We start from the raw sequence: 11,528 nt of genomic DNA on the forward strand, positions 1-11,528 counted from the left end.
AAATCGAAAACGCATCTCTAGATCACCCACTTAACAAGTGCGTTCTGAGGACATTCATGATGGAATTTCCGTTGGGTTCAGACCAGTATTTATAAGTCCAGTCATCACAGCTGGTCCATTTTCCCGCGCGATGCCTCAACACATCTCTATGGACCCTAAGCATCTTTCGATCACCGTAGAAGTCTACTAAATCTGAGAAATGCCTCCACTGCGTCATGCCTCCGGCGTATCTTCCGTCTTCTGCTCGACCTCAATTGGTTTGCGCGCGAAGACGGCATCCCTACTCGAGTTAGTGCTGTAGTGGAACAATACATCCGAGAAACTTACATGTAGTAATACGGCTGGATCTTGTAATCTCTGAAAGCAGCCCTCACTTCGCTGATAGTAACGTGGGTCTCTTCAGTGGTAAATCCCAAAACCTCTTTCAGGATATAAAGCATGAAGCCTTCCAACGACTTCTCCATGAACTCGAGATTGCAGTACCCCAGCCTCTTCATCTCAGGCTTAGCCGGCCATGTGCCCACCGGAACCTTCCATCTCTTCTCCACGAGGTCAGTGAAGCCAGCATCAAGAAGTGCCTGCTTGAATCTTCCTGAAGCCACGTTGCCTTGAGGTTTGCCCATTTTAGCCTGGCCCTCGACAATCCAGTTGTACCACTGGTTGAAGATGTGCTTGTCGTCCAGCTCAACATTCTGCGAGCGAGCCCGGGTATCAAATTCAATGATTTCGAAGTAGCCGCCAGGCTTCGTGTGGTCATACAGCTCTTTGCAGAAGGCAGGAAGGTCTGCGAAGCAGCCCTCCAGGTTGCGAGCATGAACGTAATCGAAGTGGTCTTGCGGCCAGCTCCACTCTTTCTCAAAATCGTCGATGAGAAATTGAACGTTCGGAGGAACCCATGCAGGTTGCGTTGGCGAGAGATCGATGCCGATAACCTCAGCTGATGGGAACAGGTCGGCGAATTCCCTTGAAGTAAGATATCATGTCAGTCATGAAGATTCAGTGGATTCTGGAGGAATGACTCACATGGCCCAGATGCCCGTGCCCGTACCGAGATCAAGGACTCTCTATATGTCGGATGAGTAACAGCATTCTGTGTCGATGGTATTTTGATATGCACACCTGAGGGCTGTCGCCAATCGGAGCTAAGGTAAGCTTGTCGTCGAACAGTTCGGTGATCCAAAAGTGGCTGAGATTTCACAAGTCAGCATTGTTTCGTTGATACGTTGAGATAAGGGGACCGTCTCCCCGATTTCAGCAATGTATTATCACAAGAGGTGGGCTCACTTAAAGTCCAGAGCGTCATTGTGCTTCTCATCATTTGGGCCCCAGTATTCAGTCTTTTGGGTGAAGGTGCGGCCATGAATCTCGCGGTACTCCTTAATGCTCTCCGTCAAAGAGGCTGTAGACGACGAGTAAAGGCTGCGTGGAAATTATTGTTCAGTTACCTGGTCTCTCTACTCCGATCAACGTGTGATTGTACCTCTCATTGTCGGTCTGGTCATTCTCCGACTCGGCTTCCACGCGAGGGTCCTATCGAGAGGGTGAGCCTTTACGACTGCGCCAGGTGGGCAAATCTCGTTGGTTCGCTAGGTACGCAATGTTGGCATGGGACTTACCACCGCAATGGGCGGAGCCACCGGCTCGGCGGAGTCGTTGCACATGTTGTTGGAAGGCGTTCTTCACAGGCAGTAGTATTCTGGAGTGAAAGCAATGTCGGAACAGGGAATCTGGTCTTATCCAAGTTTTCGATCAGCAATGAAGATAGGTATGCGAGAAGGAGAGCTTGGCCAACGGCGCTGGGGAAGACCCCTCTTTTGTAATGTTCGCTTGCGCTGGAGACTACTGCAATTGCTGCGCCTGTATGCATGCCTGCTGCAGAAATAGTCAGGGGTCGGCATCATCCGTCCGCCGCCCGACCCAATCAGATTCTGAAAGAATGAGAAAAACTCGGGATAACGTCTTAATGGGAACGAAGACAGGATGAGTATCGGGCGAGAATTCTGAATCTGTACAAATAAGGCTAGACTAGTCCACGCCGAAAGATCTTTCGCACCTGCGTGCTGGCCAGGATCCGGCGACAGCAGCAGCTTTGTCTGCGATCGTCTGCCGAGTCAAGATGCCTTCATGTTTGTCGGTCATCTCGTGATTGCTTGCGCTGTTGCTGATTCTAAATACATATGTCCCATTGCTCGTAACCAAACCGAAGCGCCGCTCGCAATGCATAATGCGGTCCATGAAAATCTGGCCAGAATTCAGGTCTGAATCGTCGAAGTTCATTCTTCCACGTCAACTGGCTTTTCTGGCTTGCGGGCGTAGATTATATGCCTAAATGCCACTCATTATTAGCTTTTGATGCGTTATCTTCGTGTAACAGGGTGGAAGAGCACTTGCATATGATAATAGGGTTGAAGCCTCGGGTCGCCCATCGCAGCTTTGTACTCAGTGAACAACTCCTGGGTTTTCTCGTATGTGAAGCCGAGAACTTCCGTAAACAAATAAAGCCCAAAGCCCTCTAAAGCGTTGTTAAGGAAATCTAGATTAGCCCATCCGAGACTTTTGAGCTTGCGATCTAGACACCATCCCCCAATCGGGATTCTCCATTGAAGTCTCGTGATATTGACATAGCCAGCCTGTTCGAGCGCACTCTGGAACGCACCAGAGCTGACATTTTCGCCTGGTTTGCCCATGATTCTCGCAGCTCTCATGATATGCTCGTAGGATCTCTTGAACACATGGTCCTCAGGCAATTCCTGTGACTGAGATCGAGTCTGTGAGTCAAATTCCAAGAACTCAATATAGCCTCCTGGTTTGGTATGCTTGAACGCTTCTTTCATCGTCGCTGGCAAGTGAGCGAAACAAGCCTCCAGATTCCGTCCGTGGTTGTAGTCGAAGTGCTCGTCTGGCCACCTCCATTCCAGTTCGAAGTCGTCCATGTGAAACCTGCAGTTAGGCGGCGTCCACTCTGGTTGTGTTGGTGATAAATCTGTCCCAATCACTTCCGCTGACGGAAATTCATCCGCCATGTCGCTATGGGGGTTTAGTAATTGGCTCAACTATGCTGCGGGTAACTTACATAGCCCATATTCCAGTACCAGTGCCTAAGTCGAGTATTTTCTGTAGTGCAGGTCAGCTGAATGATCGTGAAAGATGATGCGGCAAGCCCATGGCCGTACCTGAGGATGCTCGCTGATCGGAGCTAGAAATAACCTGCCTCCCAAGAACTCGGTGATCCAGCAATGACTTTCGCGGGCTGTTCAGTAATTTCTCCATTTTGAAGCACGAAACGCTGTTTTCCTGTGCGAGGTATACATACTTGAAGTCAATCAATTCGTTCTGAATCTCATCGTTGGGGCCCCAGTATGCTGTCATCCGCGTATAAGTCCGTCCGTGAATTTCGCGATATTGTCGGATGCTGTCGCTGAGTGAAACTGAAGATCCGGCGTATATGCTATTTCCAGTGAGTCTGAGACTCTGTGCATATCTAGGAGTCCTGAGTTCCGTGCAGGGAAGATTCTCACCTGATGGCCTCATCGGTATCATCGTCAATGATGGGATCCTACACATTGCATGATCAGCAAATTTTTCAGGGGTGATCAGTTTGTGGAATATGTGTATTACTGCAGGGATCGCGCCGCCGTTTGGTGTCGGGCGTTGATTGTCCATTTTGCGTGTTCTGAGTGGGTAGCTCACTCTCCTGAAAGATCACCCATCTTGGCCAGCAGTAATGGAAACGACGGTAGAAAACCAAGACTTAAATGGAAGAAAAATTGGTTGGGACAGACCCCATTTATAGGATTCGCTGTTGGTTGTCAACCGCTACGCTAAATTCTGCAGATTTGTCCGCAGATTGCATGCATGTTTGCCGAACAAGCCAATCAAGGTCGTCGCCCGTTGGCTGACAGCGAATGTGATCTTTCATGCAGCAGAAGGCAAGGATTTACCCAAATATTTTATTCACCTCTTTCCCATATGCGGAGAGTCCAGATAACAGCATTCAAAACTTGATTCGTGTGGTTAACGGAAGCCAGACTACAAAGATATTTCCAAACGACAATCACATAAGTCCAGGCCTTAGTGAAGAACTTGTCCATACGTAAAGGTCAAGAATTGATATACTAGTAAGGCAGGATGTCTCCAGCATGACCGTCGTATGATAATTCCGTGTCATCTTCAAAAGCGAAGTATGTAGCCCGGTGTGACTAGGACTTCACATGAGACCCTACTCATGTTTTTAATTAACCCAATCTAACGTGAGATATGTGGTGTTACTATGCTAAGTCTGCCCATGAGGCTTAATTCAAGATCAGGCAGTGGGTGCGACCGGGTTGGTGGAAGGCCCAGCAGCCGTTTCTTCGGTTTCTTCCGGCTTCCTCCCGTAAACCAGATGACTTATTGCTGTTAGTGACCAAAGCGAAGGCAATTTCCGGTCTTTGGAAGATTGAGACTTACAGGTGATAAAACACTTGGTTCTTTGGGTTGCGAAGCTCTTTTCGCATTTCAGCAACGAAAACCATGATCTCAGTGTACTCCCATCCAAGCACCTCCTTCAGCAGGTAAAGCGCAAAAGACTCCAGCATGGAATCGTTGTATTCCAGAGTGCAGGCCCCCAGTCTCTTCAGCGCAGGATCTTTGCTCCAGCCGCCTATCGGAATCTTCCAGACCTTCTCTTCCTCAACCACGAACCCGGCTTCCGTGATGCCCTTAGCAATGCCGTGGTTGTCGACGTTCTTGAGTGTCTTTCCCATCTTGTCGGTGGACTCGGTCATCGCCTTGTACCATCTTCGGAAAATATGCTCTTCTGTAACTTCCACTGATTGCGAATGATACTCGATGTCGATTTGCTTCACTTCGATGTAGCTACCTGGTTTGGTAGCCTTAAAAGCCTGTCTGTACAGCCTGGGCCAATCGGAAACGCCAGCTTCAAGGTTGCGGATGTGGATCAAGTCGAACTGGTGGGAAAACGTCCAGTCCAGCTCGAAGTCGTCTATCTGGAACTTGCAGTTCGGCGGTACCCAGCCAGGCTGAATAGGGGAGATATCGATACCGATAACTTCGGCTGTGGGGTATTTGTCGGCAAAGTCGCTGAGTGAAGGATGAGTTGGACGTTCCTTTAACATTTGAAGATTGGACACAATGCTTACGTTGCCCAAATTCCGGTACCGGTGCCCAGATCAAGGACATTCTGAGATCAATGTCAGCGTGATCAAAGGTCTGTAGGAATGGTCAAGCCACAAACTTGGGGATTGTCGCCAATGGGTGCGAGGGTCAACTTCTGACCAAGTAAGTCGGTCATCCAGTAGTGGCTTTTGAAAGTGTCAGATCAGAGCGAATGGCGTCTAAGATGAGTGTGCAACGAACTTGAAGTCAAGGGCATCTTGCTCTCTTTCATCATTCGGCGCCCAGTACTCAGTCTTCTGCGAGAATGTTCGACCATGGAGCTCCTTGTATTCGCGCACGCTCTCAGACAGGGACGTCGTGGACGAAGTACGAATGCTGAATTTCACAACCAAATTAGTTATGTCGGGTCATTTGGACGTGAAAAGACGTGCCTCGATGTCTCAGTCTGCGAATCTTCGTTATCTCCAGCCGCTACGGCAGTATCCTGTGAAAAACATTTAGTAGGCTCGATCATTCTATAGCACTATATCACTTACCACAGGGATATCCTGCAGAGAATTTGGGTTCAGCATATTGTCAGAATACCGGAGACGAGGGTCTTCTGCTCGCTCATGTGACAAAACTTAGAAGAACACCAATTTCAACGGATGCAACGGGGAAGAACCCCTCCTTTGTATTGTCTGGATTATGCTGTTGGTCCTAATTATGCACGTCGTTTCTTGCAGGCTAGGTATGAAGCGCCAGGGGGAGAGGGGTTCATCCGCCTCCCCGGGCCAATGATGGTATCAGCTGTCCAGACTACTCCACGGTCTAGACTGTTTAAGGCAGGCTGGGAGGTCGGGTGAGTATCCGCCGGGCACAAACAACAGGAACAACATACGACGCTGAGCGCTTGGCTATTTCTTCACAATTGGCCTGGGTTCAAACTGGAGGCGGGAGGAGAATGCGCCCCGGCTAACTTTCCCCCTCACCATGCGACCGAGACACGTTTTTCTTCAGATCTCGCTTCTCAACCAATTGTGCTGCCGGATTTAAATCCCAAAACGGTAGAGAATTCTTCACAATCTTCGCGTTCACTGGCACGCAAACATGCTACGTGCATGTTGATTCACCGGAAACCCCGGAGAATATGCCAGACAGGGTGAAAGTGCCCGGAATCTGGTGGTTATGGCAGGGAATAGCAAAACATCGGTCGCTTTCCGGATATTTACAATTGCTACGTATTTCCCAGGCACAATCTGCCATTTGTTTCTCGCAAGCATTATTTCAGCACAAGACCATCCCCAGAGCCCAGCTCAGCAAACTCGTATTCCGGGGCTTTTCCCTCAAACCGCTTTTCTTCGGCTTCCACTGCGTCTTTGAGAGTATAAGTCGTTCTCATGAGTAATGGCGCAATGAACCCGCCGCCCTTCTTCACCTCGTCATGCGTCGCGATCCAGTAGCGCGCACCGCTTTCACCTACCGCCTTGATGCCGTTCAAAGCTCCCAAGTTCAACTGTTTCGTCATCCAGATGCGAACATCATGCAGGCCATGAAGCAGGGCCAGAGTCGAAATCCCCGAGTCTCTAATGGGAGTCAGATCGGACGCCTGAATTCCATGCGGCGAATACAAAATCGTCTCTGGTTTTCCAAGATCGAAGACGATCATGACGGCCGAGTGGTAATACAGCGCGTTGCCTGCAGTGATGACACGGCCAATGCCGACCCAGGACGGCAATCCCGCGGTGCTCAGAGCCTCTTTCCAGTCTTCGGTCGACGCGGAGAATCCTGGAGTTGTCGTGACATTGTCGAAATAGTTCCAAGAGCGGATCAGGTCGGCCGCTTTATCAGTTGCGAACACTGGCGTTGAAGTCGGAAGTTCTTCGAGGGTTGCCTGATGACAGTGATCGGTGAACTCATGTGAAATGGCGACGGCGTCGATGTACGACACATCTGTCTCTTCTGAAACTTCAGATCCACTCTCAAGCCCTGCAAGAAGAGCGTTCAGCTCCGTCATAGTCTTCACACTTGGCTCGATGGCGTGCCACTGGGTGGAAAACCAAGAAGCGACGTCGGATTGCGGGCCTTGCAGCCACGGGTCGAGGAGAATGTTGAATCGTTTTCGATTAGGAGGAGGAGTTTTCGAGGATGGGTATGGAAGCTGAATAAGCCATGTTGTGTCGGCGTTGAGATGAATGAGAATGGGTCGGTCGGTCTTGAGCGCCTCCAGCCATGAACTCCGGTCGCTGACCTTGATCTTGATTACTGGGGTGGCTGGGAGCTTCTTGTCAACAGCCATGGCAACTGAACGGTTGTTGGTATTTGGAGATTTCTTGATGCCAATAATGAGTACTTTCCGACATACAAAATTCGTAAGTGATGTGATGAAGTTGCGAAGATGTGGGATGAAGTCGGAATCGGATCCGAAAGTCTGTGACGTCGTCGCTATGACACAGCCGCTCGTCAATGACACCCTGGTCCTTGCCACACCAACTTCACCAACGGTTAAATTCTGGGGTAGGTGGGGGATTTGACATCGATCGCAATGAGCAATCACACTGCACCTAGGTATTCTCCGCTGCGCTAACTACTTCGACGCTTTACCTTCTTTGTCACAAGTTTGAGTCTTCATCGATGCGCAAGTTCGTGGTACCTGGCTGTTAGTTTATTAGTACTATTTAATCGCCAGTGCGTCCTACTATCAGGCAGAGGGCGTCCGCGTCGACCTACAACTTCCTAATATGTGACGTGACATACATAGAAGCAAATAGATACAGAAGCATACAAGCTTCAACTCCTCTACGTTCCCTCTTCTCTATTACTCTATTCCGTGCTTAGTGATATGCCTAAGCAAAATTACCTATGTTTTTCGTGATGTGTATGCCATGCTCCCAGTGCACAACGCAGGGGCATCACCGTCTTCGTGGTGCCGGGCATCACATTAAAAAGCATTTGTGCGATGTTTCAATCCTCTGCGATACTGGAACTAAAGTCTCACCGAGCGAATCCCGTTGCAGCCAGCTCTGTGGGATGTCGGATATGAAAGCAGAAAAAAACGGTCAATTCGGTCGACTTGGGGTTTGTGAATAGCTTCATCTCTGGTCATGCTGCAGACCTGGAGTCAAAGCTACTACAGCATGGGCTTTCATTTAGTATTGAAAACTACCAGTGATTTGCCAAGCTTCCATGTCGTCAATGTCTAGTGCGAGAACAAAATCTCACATGTAACTTTGCCAATCTGTTCTCCTGACATCGTTGTTGTCGTTACCTCTAGGCTGAGAAGAGACATAAGAAGTCAATTCTAGGTGTAAAATGCCGTGATCGAATGGAACGATTCGCCGCATTGGTGGGAGATGACCATGTCAGCAGAATGCCTCGATAACTGAGCCACGAATCGTGGCTGGTGAGCTGAAAGAGTGACTGCGTGAGAAAATCGCCAAGCACACCTCTCAGTCTGCCCTACACATCCCAAGGCTCCAAGGATTGCATCATTAGTGGGACAAGAAGAGATTGGCACACGTAGTGCCGCCATGTCTATATCTTCCGGGCGCAGGCGAGTGACGATCAGCTGAATCTTAGGATTGCGAAACTTGTACACAGTCTCACTATCAGCGGTATAAGTATTCCGGTATTCGCCAGCAGACCCGAGGGACTTGCGGAGCCTGTCATACTTTGGAGTAAGATTTACCTGACATCAAAGCTAGACAATGAAGTTGCAAGTCGCCATGACCCTCGGAGCTCAAGCAGCGTCTGCAGCGCTCTTTTCCAACTGGCCAGCAATATCCGCCGGCCCTTTCGGTTCCGACGTAGATTTCCGACATAATCAGTCAGACGAGATCTACCGGAAAGCTATCACCAGCCCGAATGCGACGCGATCAGTCAAATTTCACCCTTTCTCCAACAGCCTCAGGGGTGCAGATGGCGAGCCTGCGGAATGGACGTGGAGTAAGTCTCTCTGGACCATGAGACATGATGTTATGGGATTATGACTCCAGTGCTAACTTATGGGCAGGAGTTAACATCACGGAGTTTTCCCTGCCTGCCGGCATCAACATCACGGATATAGCCAGCGAAAACGCAACCTACATCGAGAACCCCACGCATGTCAGTACAACTTACGACTTCCAATGGCCTGGTGGAGGAACCCTGTCGAAAGCACTGGGCGACTCTTCGGCACCGTTCTGCATCTCCATCTCCAATACCATAATGTACCCCGCAAACGTCACGAACCTGTATACGGACGAAGACACCTCGAGCACGGATTGCGAGCCCGTTCTAGGGGCCGACTGCGTCCGCGCGATCTTGACTAAAGGTGATAACTTCGTGGGCAGCTCCAAAACCAAGTGCAACGGTATTGGAACTGCATGGAGCTCCCTGCCCGAGTGCAGCGGGACATTGGGATACGCCGTGAGAGAGAACCTGGACGAGAAGGTTCTCAAACTCAGCAATAGCCAAGGCATCCTGACCGTAAACATCAACACCAACTCTGACAACGCCCCGAAGGCAGATTCGTCAGCGGAAATGAACCAGACGTATGGCATCACGAGTGGAAAGGGGTTCTCGGGCTTTCACAGCGGAGTGGTTTCAGCGTCTGAGGCCGCCAGCATTTACGAGGCGTCTGAGAACTCGTTGCAGATTCTTATGATCAGCCACGGCTTTAACTCGACTGGGGAGGCTGGAAAGGAATTGCTTTGCATGAGGGTGAACACGTCGAGGGTGGCGGACGAGAACGGTGACGGGCAGAATGCGGGCGTCAGGTCAGAATGCCATGTTGCCTGGACTATGGCGATTGCAGGGTTGACAGTTCTCTTCGCTTGCCTTATATGAGCTAAGAGAGGATTCAGTAAATCAGTAATTGTCTGTCTTGTTATCTTGAACGTACAGAGCTATGAATATTGTAGTCACAGAAGCAGCCAAGTCGAGAGAAGAGAAACCATGGCGCTCTTTGCAGCCTCGGAACATTCGCATGAAAATTCGCCATATTTCGGATCGTGCAAGCCTCTAAAACAACGCTGTCAGTCTGGTTCCAATGCCATCAAGACTACCAACACGTGCACGACGTTGCGAATGAGTTTAATGTTATGGGCTAGTCTTGAGGTATCTTCATATTGTCACTATGCTAATTCAAGTGGAAGACAACATGTTCGTGGAGACTATGGAAATGTGCTAGATGAAAGATGAAATGCAGTCCAGGAATACAGTGTTGAGATCGGGTATCGTTCTAATAACCCATGAACAAACTAGTAGCTACAAGTACAATAACATCATAGGCAGCGAGCTCAGTGGTTGGGAGACACGAGCACACAGCTGCCCTACGCGAGACCATTTGAAAAAGGCAAAAAAAAAAAGTAAAAGAAAATAGAGAACCATGCGCCCCGAGATCCTGTGGCACTGGGCTTGTGAGGGCCAGTCCGAGTGGAGGAGAGAGTTCCCTGACCACGAAAGGGTGTCGAGATCCGAACGGCACGCGGAGATCTCTTCTGCGGACCTGCTACGAGCCGTCACCCAGCACCATCCAGGCATCATCGAAGACATCCTGGTTCGAACCATCGCTCCAATCCCTCGGATGGTTGGTCGTACACTGATCGTAATTGGTAAAAGAACTAAGAGAACTTTGGGAGTCGAAATCGGATTCGGAGGTTAAGTCAGGAGTCTCGCCGCAGAGTGATTCGGGAGGAGTGATGAGCCCAGTCGCAGGATGCAAACGCTCAAGTGTAGACTCGTCGTCGGAAGGAGGCTCGTCCAAATCGGGAGAAAGAAGGTACCGCGCAAAAGACTCATCGCGACCAAGCTCGGCGAGAGAAATATCCAACGTCAGCTGCAGATCATCCTCGTAAGACCGTCGCTGAGACCTCGTTCTGCGCGCCCGCTTAGCAGGGCGCATGGCGAACTCAGGCTCATCATGCACGATCGAACCCAGCTCAAAACCTTCCCCACGAAGATATTCATCGTCATAAAGAAGGCCAAGACGATACAGCTCGGCGACATCTCTCTGTTCCTGATCCATCTGACCTTTGGTGGTACCGGGAAGCCGGAAGGCACCCTGCCGTTCCAGCGACGGGGTACGGCGGAGTTGTGGGGCCTCGCCCGGAACTCTAACACCGCTGAGGGCCGCGATCGCGCGGCCCTCGGCGGTCTCGTCGGAGCGCCATTGCGAAACGGTGCGATTGTTTTGAGGGCGTCGACACGTTCGCCGACGCCGTTGTACTCGGTTCTGGTGATTTGCGTGTAGGACGAGGTCGAGAAGGTGAAGTCTTTGGTCGGCGTACTCCCGATTTAATGAGAGGGAGCCGTCGGCGCGGAGGAAAGCGCCCCTGTAATGTGCCCGGGGGCGCGGGCGGGTGGTGACCTGCGAGGGGCCCTGGGAAAGAGATTCTAGCGCATTGCTGCTGTTATGAAGAGCGAGGCCCATGACGGCGACTTTGCGATGT

The 11,528-nt window shown here is 50.4% G+C and overlaps 6 protein-coding genes across 6 annotated transcripts; 1 reads left to right on the forward strand and 5 right to left on the reverse strand.

Annotated features, from left to right (window-relative positions):
- Positions 1-213: 213 nt before the first annotated feature.
- Positions 214-1,661, reverse strand: CkaCkLH20_09575 (uncharacterized protein; the record flags this gene model as incomplete). Its single annotated transcript, XM_038892290.1, has 7 exons — positions 214-280; positions 328-963; positions 1,024-1,064; positions 1,120-1,186; positions 1,285-1,399; positions 1,446-1,530; positions 1,617-1,661. The coding sequence occupies 7 exons, from the start codon at positions 1,659-1,661 to the stop codon at positions 214-216; spliced, it is 1,056 nt and encodes a 351-aa protein (XP_038742526.1).
- Positions 1,662-2,357: 696 nt separating this feature from the next.
- CkaCkLH20_09576 (methyltransferase domain-containing protein) lies at positions 2,358-3,663 on the reverse strand (the record flags this gene model as incomplete). The annotated part of the gene is made up of 6 exons (XM_038892291.1): positions 2,358-3,027; positions 3,074-3,114; positions 3,174-3,240; positions 3,314-3,448; positions 3,519-3,556; positions 3,619-3,663. 6 exons carry the CDS (start codon positions 3,661-3,663, stop codon positions 2,358-2,360), a joined length of 996 nt encoding a protein of 331 aa, XP_038742527.1.
- Positions 3,664-4,303: 640 nt separating this feature from the next.
- CkaCkLH20_09577 (uncharacterized protein) lies at positions 4,304-5,690 on the reverse strand (the record flags this gene model as incomplete). The annotated part of the gene is made up of 6 exons (XM_038892292.1): positions 4,304-4,388; positions 4,450-5,082; positions 5,142-5,182; positions 5,237-5,303; positions 5,359-5,414; positions 5,655-5,690. The coding sequence occupies 6 exons, from the start codon at positions 5,688-5,690 to the stop codon at positions 4,304-4,306; spliced, it is 918 nt and encodes a 305-aa protein (XP_038742528.1).
- Positions 5,691-6,379: 689 nt separating this feature from the next.
- CkaCkLH20_09578 (uncharacterized protein) lies at positions 6,380-7,396 on the reverse strand (the record flags this gene model as incomplete). The annotated part of the gene is made up of 1 exon (XM_038892293.1): positions 6,380-7,396. One exon carries the CDS (start codon positions 7,394-7,396, stop codon positions 6,380-6,382), a length of 1,017 nt encoding a protein of 338 aa, XP_038742529.1.
- A 1,408-nt stretch (positions 7,397-8,804) lies between these two features.
- Positions 8,805-9,924, forward strand: CkaCkLH20_09579 (uncharacterized protein; the record flags this gene model as incomplete). The annotated part of the gene is made up of 2 exons (XM_038892294.1): positions 8,805-9,042; positions 9,110-9,924. 2 exons carry the CDS (start codon positions 8,805-8,807, stop codon positions 9,922-9,924), a joined length of 1,053 nt encoding a protein of 350 aa, XP_038742530.1.
- Positions 9,925-10,588: 664 nt separating this feature from the next.
- CkaCkLH20_09580 (uncharacterized protein) lies at positions 10,589-11,509 on the reverse strand (the record flags this gene model as incomplete). Its single annotated transcript, XM_038892295.1, has 1 exon — positions 10,589-11,509. One exon carries the CDS (start codon positions 11,507-11,509, stop codon positions 10,589-10,591), a length of 921 nt encoding a protein of 306 aa, XP_038742531.1.
- Between the last annotated feature and the right edge of the window lie 19 nt (positions 11,510-11,528).

The sequence above is a fragment of the Colletotrichum karsti genome (genome assembly GCF_011947395.1).
Source record: "Colletotrichum karsti strain CkLH20 chromosome Unknown Scaffold34, whole genome shotgun sequence".
Classification (NCBI taxonomy): domain Eukaryota; kingdom Fungi; phylum Ascomycota; class Sordariomycetes; order Glomerellales; family Glomerellaceae; genus Colletotrichum; species Colletotrichum karsti.